Source organism: Octodon degus, unplaced genomic scaffold (assembly GCF_000260255.1).
Source record: "Octodon degus isolate 3935 unplaced genomic scaffold, OctDeg1.0 scaffold00095, whole genome shotgun sequence".
Taxonomy (NCBI): domain Eukaryota; kingdom Metazoa; phylum Chordata; class Mammalia; order Rodentia; family Octodontidae; genus Octodon; species Octodon degus.
This window is the reverse complement of record NW_004524671.1, coordinates 8294768-8309538: the sequence shown is the minus strand read 5'-3', so window position 1 is coordinate 8309538 and position 14771 is coordinate 8294768. Positions and strand designations below refer to the sequence as shown.

The following is a 14771-nucleotide window of genomic DNA, read 5'->3' as shown; positions in this document are numbered from 1 at the left end:
TTTATTTATTTATGTGTGTGTGTGGCCAGCTCAGCCCACCAGGGGGCGGGGCTGGCTGGCATGTGGTGCTGGGGGATTGAACCGTGGTCCCTGTGATTTGCTAAGCTTATTCTAAGTAGGTGCTTTAGACCACTGAGCCATCTCACCAGCCCCAAGGACTTAAATTTCAACACATCAATACTTGATGGAAGATACCTATTCCACATCATGCCTAAGATGTCTGATATTTAGACAGATAGTTAGGGTAAACCAAACTGCATATATTGCAGGGTAATAATAAGCTTCTCTTCTGAAGAGTTAACGACCTAAGTTTGTAGATCAAAAATTGGAGAAAAGGAAGGGCTCCAAGATTCGCCAACATTTTGGCCCTAGTCTTCCAAGGTCAGTGAAGACTCAGGACATAGGAGAACCCGTACTGTAATATCATGTAACTCAGTTGTGCCCCAAATTTTCTGATCAAGGAGCTTATGGAGCCACAGAGGAATGTGATCGATGATGTACAGTGTGCCCAAAGAGAGTCACATAGAGAGAAAACTTTCTCTCAGGCTTTCACAGAGAGCAAACTGGTCAAGCATTGGCCATGACTCATCCACATGGCTGACACAAAAGATCTACAAAGTGCAGTACAGGGTTACAGGAGAAATCCTGAGGGGATTTGACTGGCCTTATCTGATATAAAAGTTACATTTCTTGTTATATAGGTCTTGCTTTATCTTGGTCTTAACCATCCAGCAGAAAAGTATAAAAATGAAAGTTTATAAAGTAAAGCCATATTAATATGCTGAGCTATAAAATGCTCTAGTCAACTTCTGCAGACAAACCCCTACTACTGTGGACTACTGGACTGTGTTGGATTATTTTGCTGAATTCAAGCACCTATAATATTTAGATGCCAATAGAATACCCATCTCCGACAGGACCGAACTAGAGAAGGGGGATACAGAGGACGGACCATTTTGAATTTGTATATACAGAATAGTTAGGATAGATGTATGGCTGCTTTCGCTTAGTTCAGTGAGAGGAAGGATTTGTAGTAGTAGTGTATGGGCGGGATGTCCTCACTGCTTCTTGTGCCGTGGATGAACACTGAGAAAATAACAATGTGCAATGTACTAATTATTGAAAATGTCCTACTAATCAGCTTGGAAAGTGTCTCATTGATATTTGTTTCTCAATAAAATAAAGTAAAAAGAAAAGAAAAGAAAAGAAAAGAAAAGAAAGAAAGAAAAACTGGGCATGGTGGTATGTGCCTATAATCCCAGCTCTTGGGATGCTCTAAACAGGTGCATCACTAAGCGTCTGATCTAGTAGTGAAACCCTAACACCCTATAGACCCTTCCCCTAAAATACAAAATAAATAAATAAAATTTTTTTAAAAAAATTACAAAGGTGTACTAATTAAAACAGTATGATATTGGCATTAGGACAAGATATACAGACCAACAGAATTAACATATGGAACCCAGAAATAAATCTCCACATATTAACAAGGAGAAAACTGGATATCCAAAACAAAAGAATGAAATTGGGCCCTAACTTTATAATACATAAAAAAACTAACTCAAAATGGATCAAAGAGAAAAACTTGAGAATTAAAATCTATGTTATATTAGACGAAAGCACAAGGTAAAATATTGACAATGGACGTGACATGAAAAGCACAAGCAACACAAGTAAGCAAACTAGACCTCAGCTCGCTTCGGCAGCATGGACACAAAATTAACAACCACATGCTTACAGTGAGAAACAATCTATAGAATGGGAGACAAGAGCTGTGTGTATGTATTGAACAAGGGAATAATACACGCCAACAAAAACAGTATCCTGCAATCTCATATATGACAAATCTATTTTTGATCCAAGTATAAAAAGAGTACCAAAAGTGTAAGAAAAAAAAGTTTTATATAAAGAATGAGGAACGTGCAGCAGTCTGTTTTCACTAATAACGTCAGTACAGAACAGCTGCCTTGCATATGTGCAATCACCTCCCAGAAAACTGCTATAGTGGATTTATTCTACTTAAAACAATCTACATGGCACAGAAATGACTAGGTATGAAACGATGAATTAGAAGCTACACATGCTAAAAGCTGATTGAAAAGCACACCTCATTCCTATCCTTTGCAGATGACAGTATCAATACACCAGCAGTTTCTATGGACACAGAAGTTAATTTATTACTGATGGGAACTGTATTTTTGTGCTTTGACAGTCCAAGTACTTTTTAATGTTACAAAAATTTTCCTGTTACTACAGGAAGAAATGAGAGGTAACATGCAGATGACTGTACTTTATTCCTGCATTACCACATCATCAGATGCAATTTTTATTGAGGAATGGGCTGGAGCAGCTCACACATAAAAGTACAGAGATTATAACTATTTGGCACTTAGCCCCACACTAGTGGCCTGCAGGATAAAGTAAAATATTTTTCTGGTTTTTAGTATTATTTAGCTCCATATCCATTGTTCCTTTATATATAATGTCCAGCAATCAATCAAAAAAATTGTGAGACTTGTGAAGAAGGAACCATAATGACAAAAAGTATTCAAAAACACCAGACCCAGTAGCAGGTAACGCTGCTCAGGAGCAGAGTGCCTGCCTAGCACGTGTGAGGACCTGTGTTCTAGCCCTACTACCGCAAAATGGGAGGCAATGATCTGAAAATAGGAATAATGAAATTATCAGGCAGAGTTTAAAACAACCATGAAAGATAATCATCTAATGGCAAAGATAATCACATAGATACAGGTAATTCCAGCACAGAAAATAAATATATAAGAGCTAGAAATTTAAAGAAATACAGTACCAGAAATAGAGTCCTTTCAAAGAATTTCCCAGACTCGCACAGTAAGGCATCAGTGCTGCCAAAGTAGGGTCAACAGATATAATGCAAACTACACTACAAAAACTTGGGGGATGGCCTACAAAAGGAAAAGCCATTTACAACGTAACCTATGAGAGGATATCAAACAGTTTCATATATGTTATTGGAGTCCCAGGAAGAGAAAGCAATTTGTAGAGACAAGGGCAAAGAATTTCTGACTGGATGTTAAGGATGTACCCAAATCTCAGAGACAACAACTCTTGAAAAGCACACAATATTCAGCAAAATAACTCCCACGAACACTTCAAAAATACCAAGGTCATTGAGTTGAACAGCCAAAACACTTGTTTCAAATTAAAGACTAAGACACAATTAAATGAAGTATCCAGGTTTGGATGGAGAATTACAAAAATCATTATCAGTGTAATTTATACATTTTAACAGACATTGTGATATATCATCACAGTATGTATGGCTACATTTCAATTTGATAACCGTAAGAAAACATCTTTAGTCAGGTATGGTGGCACATGTCTATAGTCCTAGCACTAGGGAGGCTGAGGCAGGAGGATTGCCCCAAGTTTGAGGCCAGCCTAGGATACACAGTGAGTTCAGGGGCAGCCTGAACTATACAAAGAGATCCTGTCTCAAAAAAGCCAAAAAAGAAAACATCCTGTTCTCAAGATAAACTGTGATTAAGCAGTAAAAAAGTATGGCCTATACAATCTACTCAAGTGATTTAGGCAAGTATGGGTGGTGTCAGAGACATGCATAAAGTAGTGAAAGGAAGGAGGGAGGGAGGGAGGAAATAACACAGCAGCGTGATGAAGTGCTAAAACCTGGTCAGTTTAGCTAAAAGGTGTATGAGCTGTCTCTGTATAAATCATGCACCGAGCCCTAATTTTGAATTTATTTTAAAACAGGTAAAAAGAGATAGAAAAGAGATACATGCACATATATTGAAATTTCTGAAGGGATATGTCAAACTTAGAAATTATCAATCACTGAGAAGGGGAAGATGTAGACAAGAAGCCTGCAAACAAAGATCCGTAAGTGAGACACTAAATTCCCTCCAATCATTCTATCTGTCTATCTATAGCGCATCTAAGCCAGAGTGGAGATGGAAAAGCATAGCTCTCATTCTAATTTGACTAACCTTCAAATGATATTTTTCTTCAATTATGAATGTAGGCAACAAGCAACAGCAGTTTTAGCAGTTCCTGTAGCTTTATCACCAATAGAAATTAATTTATTTTCACTTCACACCAGTTCTCTAGGTTATCAAGGTAATACACACAATTTGGCATTTTCTTAACACAGTAATCACACTTGCTGCTAGAATATATTTAATGATTTAATGCATAGCAAAAAGCATAACATATCTCAAATCTTTGATAACTTTATTTTAGAATACTGGTTTCTTTGAAATCCTGTGCGTTTTATTCATTTGCTAATGTTATTCTGAAAGGCAGACCACATCTTCAGACTGCCCAGCCACTCCACTGCACAAAGGCATTAAGATCTTCCCCTCGAAGTGTAGACACCTCAGTCAAGCAGAGCAGCCCTGGCCTGCAATCCCAGTGCTCTCGAGGCTGGCCAGGCTGGGCCACGGTAAATTCCAGGCCAGCCGGAACTACACAGCAAGGCACTGTCTCAACCCCCAACCCTAAAGAAGTACAGACACCTCATCTGCTTAGCAGTCGTGAGAAGAACTAGAAGTTTGTAGCTTTTGTTTTGACAAGTTATAAAATGATGCACATCCATAATAATGACTATTTAATATTCCTAGTAATTCCTAAATAAGTTTTTATAATTAACAGAACAAAATTTACTCTAAATATGAATTACAACTACACACAAAGCATCCAAAAACCAATATAACACCAATGTAAAATATGTGGGCTCAGAGCAACCTATAAATACAAATCAAGACTGTGAAATGTCTTACAGAGAAACTATGTATACAAATTGTACAGAAACTATGTATACAAAGATACTATTTACCATCTTTCTTTTGGAAAATTTTTTAAAATTTCTGCAATGATTGGCTGGTAGCAGGCATCCCTTTCTGCTTTCCCAGTTTCACTCCAGTCTCTCACAAACTGTTTCAGGGTAGATTTTAACTTATCCATGTCAAATGTAGATGCTGGCATAATCTTTCCATTACCCTGTTTAGAAAACAGACATTGATTAGCTTCTGAGAATCAGTTTTGAATAGGGGTAAATGGACATGCAACTAAAGGGCCCGACAGATGGTACAGCGGATAAATCACTAGCCTCTCACCTCAACGGGTTCCACTGGCGCATCAGATCCTAAGTAAAAATATCCTCAACAGATTAGGGGTCATTAAGCATAAAACCGCCAAGAGAAGACCAGAACTGAGCTGCTATGGAGACTGGACGTCCTGTCTTCTAAGAGGGAAGGCCATCCCTGCAGGCCATTGCCGGAGCAGCAGGGAGAGGCTCACACTGAGCGCCCGCCTGTATCTATCCCATGGATAAAAAAAGAAGACTTCAGTTTCTAGTACTACCAGTCCCTTGAGAGTTCCATGAAAATAAGTTTTTAAAGAAAAAGATGCATGTCAACAGATAAGATAGAAAAAAAATATGGGTTTAGCAAGGGAAGTTAATTTTACATTGCTACTAACGTCATTTATAAAAATTTATATGCCAGAACATTTAAAACACTACATCAAACATGTATCAAAATGCCAATAATATCTTAGTATTAAAAAACAGAATCAGTGAACAAATCCAGTTTCTGGCGCACAGTTCAATTCAGCCTATGTAAATGGATGTACAATAACAACATTTGCTGAACAGAGTAACTAACCTGCGCAAGGCTATGAAACTGAAGTCCAGGATGATAACTAAACACCTCAAAGTGTATTAGGTAAACCCTAAAGTAAAAACAAGTAGAACAAAGTTTCACATACATCTTCTCCATATTCTTTATTTTCAAACATATGTATGCAATCATTCACAATGGTCAGTAGTATTTCTTGATTATGATCAATGCATTTCCGGATCTTGTCCAAGTGAAGAAGGAACTGAGGAAGCAGTTTCTGTTGATTATCTGGAAGTGATCGGAACTGTCTTTCTGTTCGGTTCACTCGCTCATGCATACTGGTGCTAAAACATAAAAGGTGTTTTTTAAATTGGCAAAAGAGTTCTCAACAAGGCCAACTTTAAGATTTATGTTAGGTTCTGTTCTATCATTTACAAACTGTTATTTCTCCCCAATATCACCTTAGAAAGTTCTGTATTATTTTTGCAAATCCTTCTCAAGACAATCAAAAAGAAAAATAGTTTATAAGCAGCAAATGTAAACAATTTCACCAATTAAAAAAAGAAACCTAAGATTAGTGTAAAATTACTTTTATGATTTCAATTTTTAAAATACATATTTTTCATGCAAAACCAGGGGACGGCCTTAGATTTCATCATCAAGAAGCAAAACTGTGGGCCACCGAGTGGTGTACACTTGTAACACCAGCACTTGGGAAGCTGAGACAGGAGGGCAGCCTCAGGTGGGAGCCAGCCTGAACCACGCAGCGAGAGCCAGGTTCTAAAAAACTCTTGCTGTGAAAAAAGAAAATGTATGAGTGCTACATTGCTTGCCCAGCATGTGTGAGAGGCCCCAGCACTGCAAAAATGAATAAGTTAGTTTGAATATATAAAATGTGTTTTCAAAATTAAAATTTGGAAAAAAATATCATAAGAGCTTATACACAAAATAGTAAGCAAATGAAAAACTAAGTACTTTACATAATATTCACAATTTGCATTGCAAAAGTTTCTAGAGTAAGCTTATTGTCCTTTGGGGGATTATTTATTAATAAAATTAAAATAGAGAACATTATATATTTCTTGAAACAGTCTATGTAGTTCAAGTTCGCCTTGAACTCACTCGTTCAAGACCAGGCTGGCTTCAAATCTGTAGAGCTCCCCCTGCTTCTGCCTCCCAACTGCTGGGATTACAGTGTGCGCTACCACACCTAGCTGTGATAGCATAATTCTAGAAATTAAATATGCTGCACACAATAGTACCGTTTACATTATCGAGACTGGCAAAACTTAAAAGTCTCTCCATGCCTGGCTTATTTCATCTAGCACCTTTCTATTCAAAATGTGGTACACAAAGGAAAAGTATCAAATGCTGGTGAAATCGCAGAGTAATTAGGACACCTAATAATTAGGACACACTGATGGTGGGTACATAAATAAGCACAACCACTTTGGAAAATACTTAGCATCACGTAGTAAAGCTCACGGCGGTGTCTGCCATATGCCAGCAGTGCTCCTACACACACACTCAAGAAACTCCTGTAAATAGCAGCATGAACATGGACAGGCTTCACCACAGCACTGTTAGAGGCAACAAACCGTGCCAAAGGCCTATCCTAGTAGCCTGAATGAGGAAACTGCAGTAGAGTTACACAAGAGAATCAATGAAATGAAGAAAGTGGTTCCAATAAAATGCAGGAACATAAATATCTGTTTAAAAAAAAAAAGCAAGCTGAAAAAGAATACATAGGTACAATTCCTCAAGTAATTTAGGAAACTATTAAGGAAAGCAAAGAGAAGAAAATTCAGGAACATTGTTATCTCTGAGGGGAAAACAGTGATGAGTTGATGGGTATTTACTATATACTTCCTTATCTTTTGGAGAGAAGGTCTTGCTATGTCTCTCAGGATAGCCTTGAACTCATTATGTAGCCCAGGCTGGCCTCCAACTCACAGCAATCCTCCTCCTGCCTCAGCTACCCAAGTACAGAGATTACAGTGGTTACAGGTGTGTGCCACTATGCCTGGATCTTCCTTACATTTTATATAACATATATATATGTATATTATATATAATACATATATATTATATATATATATATATATATATATATCTCCACATATGATCCAAATGCACACAGAAGTAGTCTAGGACATACGTGAAATTTTTCATCCTTAGAATTTTCCTAGGTTGGAAAAAAAGTTCTTAAATATTGTTATGATCAGAAAGGCTACTTAACATTACACTTTATGTAACTAAACTTTATAACATCTATGTATATGTTTTAAAGGTCCCTTGGCATTTACTCAATACAAAATGAAAATGAAGAATATTTTCTAATTTGGTTGACTAAATTATTCTCTCTATTCAGCCAAACAAGTCTCATTTTTGTATTTTTAGGTCAAATTACACTCTAATTTCTGAATAGTAAAAAAGAAGTTTAGAAGAAGCTCTTGCCAAAACTCCAGCAAAAGCCTAGGCATGTTTCAGGAAGCCTGAATATGGTGGACTGGTAGGAAGTTCTTAAGGGCAATCAATGTGAAGAAGTCCCGTCAGCAGCAGATGCGCTCTTCTTTGCCACAACACAAAGTGTGATAGAGACCTCTGAAGTCAGACAGACCTGTACTGAAATTCAAGTCACTTCACCTACTTGCAATGTGTCGCCAAAATTCCTTCCTCTGTGCCACATGTCTCACATACAACAAGAGAATAATAATAATAGTAATGACCATCACCACAGAAACTTCCATTTATTGAGATTTCATTGAAGCTGGCCATTAACCCAGCTACGTACATAATGTGGATTAACCTGAAAAATGTCCATAAAACTTCTCAAAGATCCTCCTCCAACTACCTCATCAGGGTTCACTGAAAAGGAAACTAAGGTATACAACACAGACCACTGGCTGAAAACACAGCAAGGACTCAGAAATCAGCATCTAATTTACCCAATTAACATGTTCACAATGAAAATACGACAAATGCAAAAATACAAAATATTCAGAGGGTCAATAATATCTAGAAAAATTTTAAACTTTTGCATATATGTCTCATCAAGAAAAATCACATAGCATCTTTAAAAAAAACCCTGAATACTGATGGCTTCTAATTGGATATGCTTTAAGTATGTATGTATTTATGAAGTGATCTTATATAGGTAAAAAGTGGAATGACTACATCAAGTTAATTCAGGCTGCGCCGGGCCCACACCAGGCACACTGAGCCAGCCACCAGAGACTGGCAAGGTGGCGCATGCCTGTAAAACCAGCCCTGGGGAGGCTGAAAACAGGGGGATCACTATGAGTCCGAGCTACACAGTGAGACCCTGTACCAAATATATATATATATATATATATATATATATATACCTAAATAAAGCTAATTAACACATCAGCCCCCTCACAAACTCAGCATTTATTCCTTCTGGGTAAACACAACTCTCCCCTCTGACTAACATGTCCCCATACTTTCTCCACCCTTCCCCCATCTGTGGTAATCAGTGCACTACTCTGCTGGGAAACTGTTTCAGATCTCACACATGCATGAGTAGGCACAGGAGGCATTTGTCTTTCTGAGACTGGCTTATTTCACCTAACACCTTTCTATTCAGAGTATGGTACACAGAATCACAGAGCACTTGGAAACAGGAATGCAAAAGCTTATGTCCCACCCAAACCTACTACGTTGCAATCTGCCTTTCGGGGAAGACTCAAATATGATCCACATGTACACTGAAGTCTAGGAGGCACCTGTCATTTTTCATTCTTACCAAAAGAATTTTCCTAGATTAGAAAAAAGTTCTCAAATACCATATGATCACAATAACTAACATTCTGCTCCATGTAACTAAATTTTGCTAGAATATTACCTCACTACTGGGAATTTATACACCTATTTATGATGAGATTTTTTTTGTGTTCAAAGTCTGTTCATACAGATTTGCTGAGGTTTGAACACTGCACCAAAACTCAGTTGGTATTTACTCCCCACTGGGCAGTATAATAAAGAAGGTAGACAATCTAGCTGTGGTATTCAGAGGTGAGACCTCTGGGAGGTAATTAAGGTTAACTGAGACCACAAGGGGAGAGCCCTAACACAATGAGATTAGGGCTTTATAAGAAAAGAGGTGAGCTGGGCTGCTTGGCCTCTTATCCTATGCTGCCCTACACCACAAAGTAAGATCTCACTAGATACGGCCAAGTAATTTTGAACTCTCTACTGTTAACACTTCAAACCAAAATCACCACTCCTCCTTAATAAAGCGCTTAACATGAGATATTTAGTTACAGCAAGAGAAAATGATCAAAGATGGTATTTTAGAAAAAGAAAATTAGCATAAATTTCCAAAGCAGACTAGAAGGTCTACAGGGATTTTTTAAGGCTACTGACAAAATATTTTTCAGAAAGATTGTTCATTTACACTCCTATTTACAGTGGCCTTGGTAAGCTGGGCAGATGGCAGGAATGCAGCAGCTAAAGTTCAAAGTCAAAAGGATAAGCTGCCTTACTGATCTTCCTTCCTGGCCTTCCTCTAGGCACACTTCAAAACTCAACCGAAACAAAGAGTCATCCCCAAATACCTTAGTTCTGACCACAAGCCCAGGGCACTTTATGAATATTACCTCTGATGCTTTATTTGCCATAGGCCCCACTGTCCCTAAAGTACCGAGAACCCCTTCTCTAAAAGCGTTGTCCCCAATCTTCTACCACCCTCCTAACCCCAACTGTGTAAGTTCTTTGAAAATATGTCTCACCTTTGTCATTGCTGAATCTCTACACCTCACTGCATGAAAAACTAGCCAATACTCATATGCCCAAGATACCACTTGGGGTTCTCCATGGAGCTACATGGAATTACAGTTGCATGGGAGCTGGAGGGGTGAGTTATGCTATCAATGGCTGATGCAGAAGGGAAGGAACCACACAGAGCAGGATGAGATGCAGCAATCTTAAACCCCTGGTACCTCAATACTGTGCAAGCCTGCCCTAACATATACCCACAGACACTCTTCACAACAGGCGGCACTAGGCTGAGAGTATAGCTCCATGCTATAGCTCATGGCTGGTGTTTCTGGAGCCCTGGGAGCTGTCCCCTGCACCACCTGCACCACCTGCACCACCACCACCACCACCACACTGTGGTACCACACCAAAGTGGAGAACACAGCTTGATACCAGTACACTATTGTAACTGGGGCTTATTTCTCTATCCTGGAAACTTTTATGCTATGGTCCACTGGCCACCTGGTGATTTTTGCAGCCTCTTACTGGAACACCAACAGGCCTACTTGTTTACACAATGCTTTAGTTTGGTCCCACACAAGGGTAGAGTTGAATAGTTCTAAAAGGTCTGCCTGGACCTCAGAGCTTAAATAATTACTGCCTACCCTGTTTTAAAGGAATAATTTGTGGCCAGGATATAGCTCAGCATCGCAGCACCCACCTAGCAAGCATGAGGTCCTGAATGATTCCCGGGATCTAAAAAAAGGAACATTTTGCAAACACACAATTCTTTGGTTCTCAAATAAGTTAGTGTCCGGAAGCCACATGTACATGTCTGGTGTGGTGCACATGCCTATAATCCTATCGCTCTGGAAAGCTGAGGCAAGGACTGCAAATTGGGGACAACTTGAGACTCTTTTCTCTAGATACACACAAAAGAGGAGGGCACTTGGTGATGTAGCTCAGTGTAAAGGCCCTGGGTTCAATCCCCTCCAAATTCTAGCCTTTTGTCCATTAAGCAAATCTACATATACACAAAAGGACATTAAGCAGCAGAACCCAAACCCTCAAAATGTAAAAGTACTCATGATGGGACTAGATTGGCTATCAGAACTTATCTTGACAATGACGAGGCTTATATCCACGAGATCAATACAGCAGATAATAGTCAAATGTGGCCACAAAGCACTGAAATGTGGCTAGTGAGAATGAATTTTAAATTTAATAAAATCTTAATTCACACTTAAATTTCACCAGATGTGATTAGTTGCTACAGTATAAAGCTAATCTAGGATACAATGAATTGCTAGCATGAAACACTCCAGTGTGTTTTCTGCTACACAATTTCTCTGTACTCCTTGACTCTAAGTGACATACTGTTATCATACTCTCTTCAATCCAGGAATCTAAAGTATTTCATTTTTAGAATAAATTTTTTAAAAAGATTTTGAAAACATGAAATCTCCCCATTCCCAGGTGAAGCCGACAGAGATAAGCAGAGAGAATAGTAGCACAATCTCTAATCCACGCACACAACACTCTTTCCTATATGGGTCACAAAACATCAGTTCCAAGTCAGTCCTTTCCTCAGAGTCTATCCAATATTTAATTATAAACATCAACTCAAGCTGGGTGTGGTGGTGCACACTTGTAATCTCAGCACTTAGGAGGCTGAAGTAGAACCACCAGTTCAAGGCCAGCCTGGGTTACACAGTGAGTTCAAGTCCAGTCTGGAACACATAGCAAGATCCTGTCTCAATAATAATAATAATAATAGTAATAATAAATGTACCAGCCTTTTTTGCACCTATCCCTCAGCATTTGTGTCAGCCACCTCCCCTTCACCGCATGGTTCTCCTAGGCACAATTCTTTTATCAAGTGTAATTCTCTTATGCACCGCCTTCCTCCCTCAGTTGCTATTAAATCTGGAAAAATAAATACCCAATCCACTGACTTCCTTTTGAGCTTCCAAAGCAATACAGCCCACAATCCCTATTGCTGGGTTTAATTAAATTATTTCATCAGGATCTCAGAACTTTAAAGAAATCTCTTGTCACCAAGACTGGATGGTCAGTTCAGGGCTAAAACACATTTTAGTGTGTTCAAAGCTCCAGGCGCAATTTGAGAGTGGAGGATGCACCTCCACTCTCAAAATTCTATTACAAATGTAATCGGATTTTAAGTAATTTTTGTACTTCCACTCGGTAAGCTCCTAAATTCAAATTAACATACCAGAGGAGCCATTAGTCAATGGGAATGAATGTTATTTCTTTGCTACTATGTTTTATTTGTTAAAAATAGAGCTTCAACAACATTTGGCAAGCCCTGGTGACACAAAAATAAGTAAGGCTTAGTCCCTGCCCTTGAGGAGGTCACAGTCTAGCAGCAAATGTACATTAACAACTAAAATACTAATGAGATGAACGTTTTTAAAAAGTTGGGCAGGAAGCACAGCAGGACCCCATCTAAACGGTCTTACCAGCCTAGGTCATGACGCGTCTGTGGTTGAACTGAGTAGAGTTCAACTGTATTCAGCTACTAGGGGACTCTCACATCATTTACAGGAATGTGTATCTTTACCTGAAAATCCAGTTGATCTAAGTCCTTTCAGACCTTGGAATTAGAAACTTTGTGATTAAGCTATTTTTAACATCTATCGAGAGAAAAAAAGACGTTAACGTTAGGAAATTATATTATGAATGAGAAACATAAAGCGCCCATCAGCATGCCTAGCCCAGGAAGATTTTCATACACTTTTGCATAATAGAAAGTATAAAGCAGCTCTTACTAAGCTTTCACTCATGTGCCGCGCTCCTCGGCAAGCTGCGGGACACCAGGAGCCCTTCAGGCCTCCACCACCCCCAGGGCAGAGGCAGGGAGCTCATTCAATCGCTCAGCCCGAAAGTGCACGAACACTCGTGACGCGAGGAGCTGCGGTGCAAACTTGTTCTCACACGAACCAGCTAGTCTGGGGGAGCCAGGTCCGACCGACGGTATCCCACGTGTCCGTGTACTCGGGCTCCCTCGCGTCCACTCTTACGGCACTCGCACTTTCCCACCACCGTGCCCTCAACTGTCGCGACTCCTCTTCTCCGGCCACCCTCGAGCCAGACCTCGGAGGAGGGCGCCTGGGCAGGCTGGGCGTCCGCCGGTGCTTACCCGTAGTAGCGGAAAGCATTGATGATCTTCCAGAAGTGCTCTCGCTCCAGCCGCTCCTCCTCCTCCTCCGCGCTGTGCGCCGCTTCCGCCGCCGACAGCGCGGCGGCCGCACCCAGGCGCCCGGCGCAAAACTGCACCTCCACGGCCTCGCCGCCGCGCCCGCCGCCCTCGGGCCGCTGAGGGGCGGGCGGCGGAGGGCGCCGCCGTCTCTGCATTGCTGCCGCGGCCCGCGGCCTGGCTCGCTTGCGTCTCGCCGGGACTGAGAGCGTGGTGGCGGCTGTTCTGCGATCCTCTAGACGGCGCCCGCCGCGGACATGCCCCCAACCCGCGGCGCGCTCCGCCCCCGCCGCCGTCAGGCCTCCCTCCGCGCCCGGCTCCGCCGGGTCTCCAGGACTCCTGGAACGTGCGCGCGTGTGCGTGCGAGGGCGCGGCGGAGGACCGCGGCCGCCGGCGTTCATTTGCTGCTGAGTCCGGCGGCGGCGGCGCGCTGACGTCAGAGGACGCTGCCAGGGGCGTGGCTGGGGCCAGGTGGGAGAGGGCCGGGCTCAGGCAGGGGCGGGGCGGGGCGGGGCCTGTGCGGCTGGCACCTGTGCCCTTCAGCTGGTGCGGAAGCTGAGCGGGCGAGTTGCAGGGTCCCGGAGCTGGCGCGGGAAATGGGACGAGGGCGGTAGAAAAGGAGGGACAGGGGAGAAAAGGTCGGCGCTGGTAGATTGGCTTGAGATCTGTAAATTCAGGGAATCAGAGACACAGTTCACTTCCTGCTATGAGTAGTTATTAATTACATACGGAAGGGGGACGCACAGTCGTATTGGATCTGGGAAGAGTCCCGATCGCGGCTTGATGCGGTGTCCTGCGCCTGTAATCTCAGCTGTTCCGGAGCCTGAGGCTGAAAGATCACAAGTTGGGGCCATGCTAAGCGACGTCGCAAAACCTGTCTCAAAACAAAAAGAGAACACAAAATAAACAGCAAAAGTCCTAATTCCGTCCTAACTGGTGATGGCGCCCGCGCTTGGAAAGACCAAAACACCCGCTGGCGTGACCCTGAACTTTGGCAGTCCAGGGGCAGAGCCAGACTTGTTCTTTACTCCATATCGCCGGGCACAGTGCTAATAGCACTGTCCTACCTGCATTTAATGTTATTGCTAGACAATAACTCATTTCATTTCTTTTAACACACCGCTCAGCAGAGCAATTATAAAATAACGGTAAAAAGGAAAAATTATCTAATTTTACAAAGTGTTGAAAAATAATGTAGTCATATTTAAACTGCCCTG

General features: G+C 41.2%; 1 protein-coding gene across 4 annotated transcripts in view; it reads right to left on the bottom strand.

Moving 5' to 3' along the window:
• Nucleotides 1-13946, bottom strand: part of Carnmt1 (carnosine N-methyltransferase 1) — a 43243-nt gene extending 29297 nt beyond the window's left edge. The window contains exons 1-3 of one of the 4 annotated variants that reach the window (XM_004638122.3): nucleotides 13498-13946; nucleotides 5764-5959; nucleotides 4832-4995 (exon numbers count right to left, since the gene is read on the bottom strand). In XM_004638122.3, coding sequence (XP_004638179.1) covers nucleotides 4832-4995; nucleotides 5764-5959; nucleotides 13498-13712 — 575 coding nt within the window. In that variant the 5' untranslated portion in view covers nucleotides 13713-13946. The other 3 variants (XM_023722971.1, XM_023722969.1, XM_023722970.1) reach the window with 3 other exon arrangements.
• Nucleotides 13947-14771: the final 825 nt, after the last annotated feature.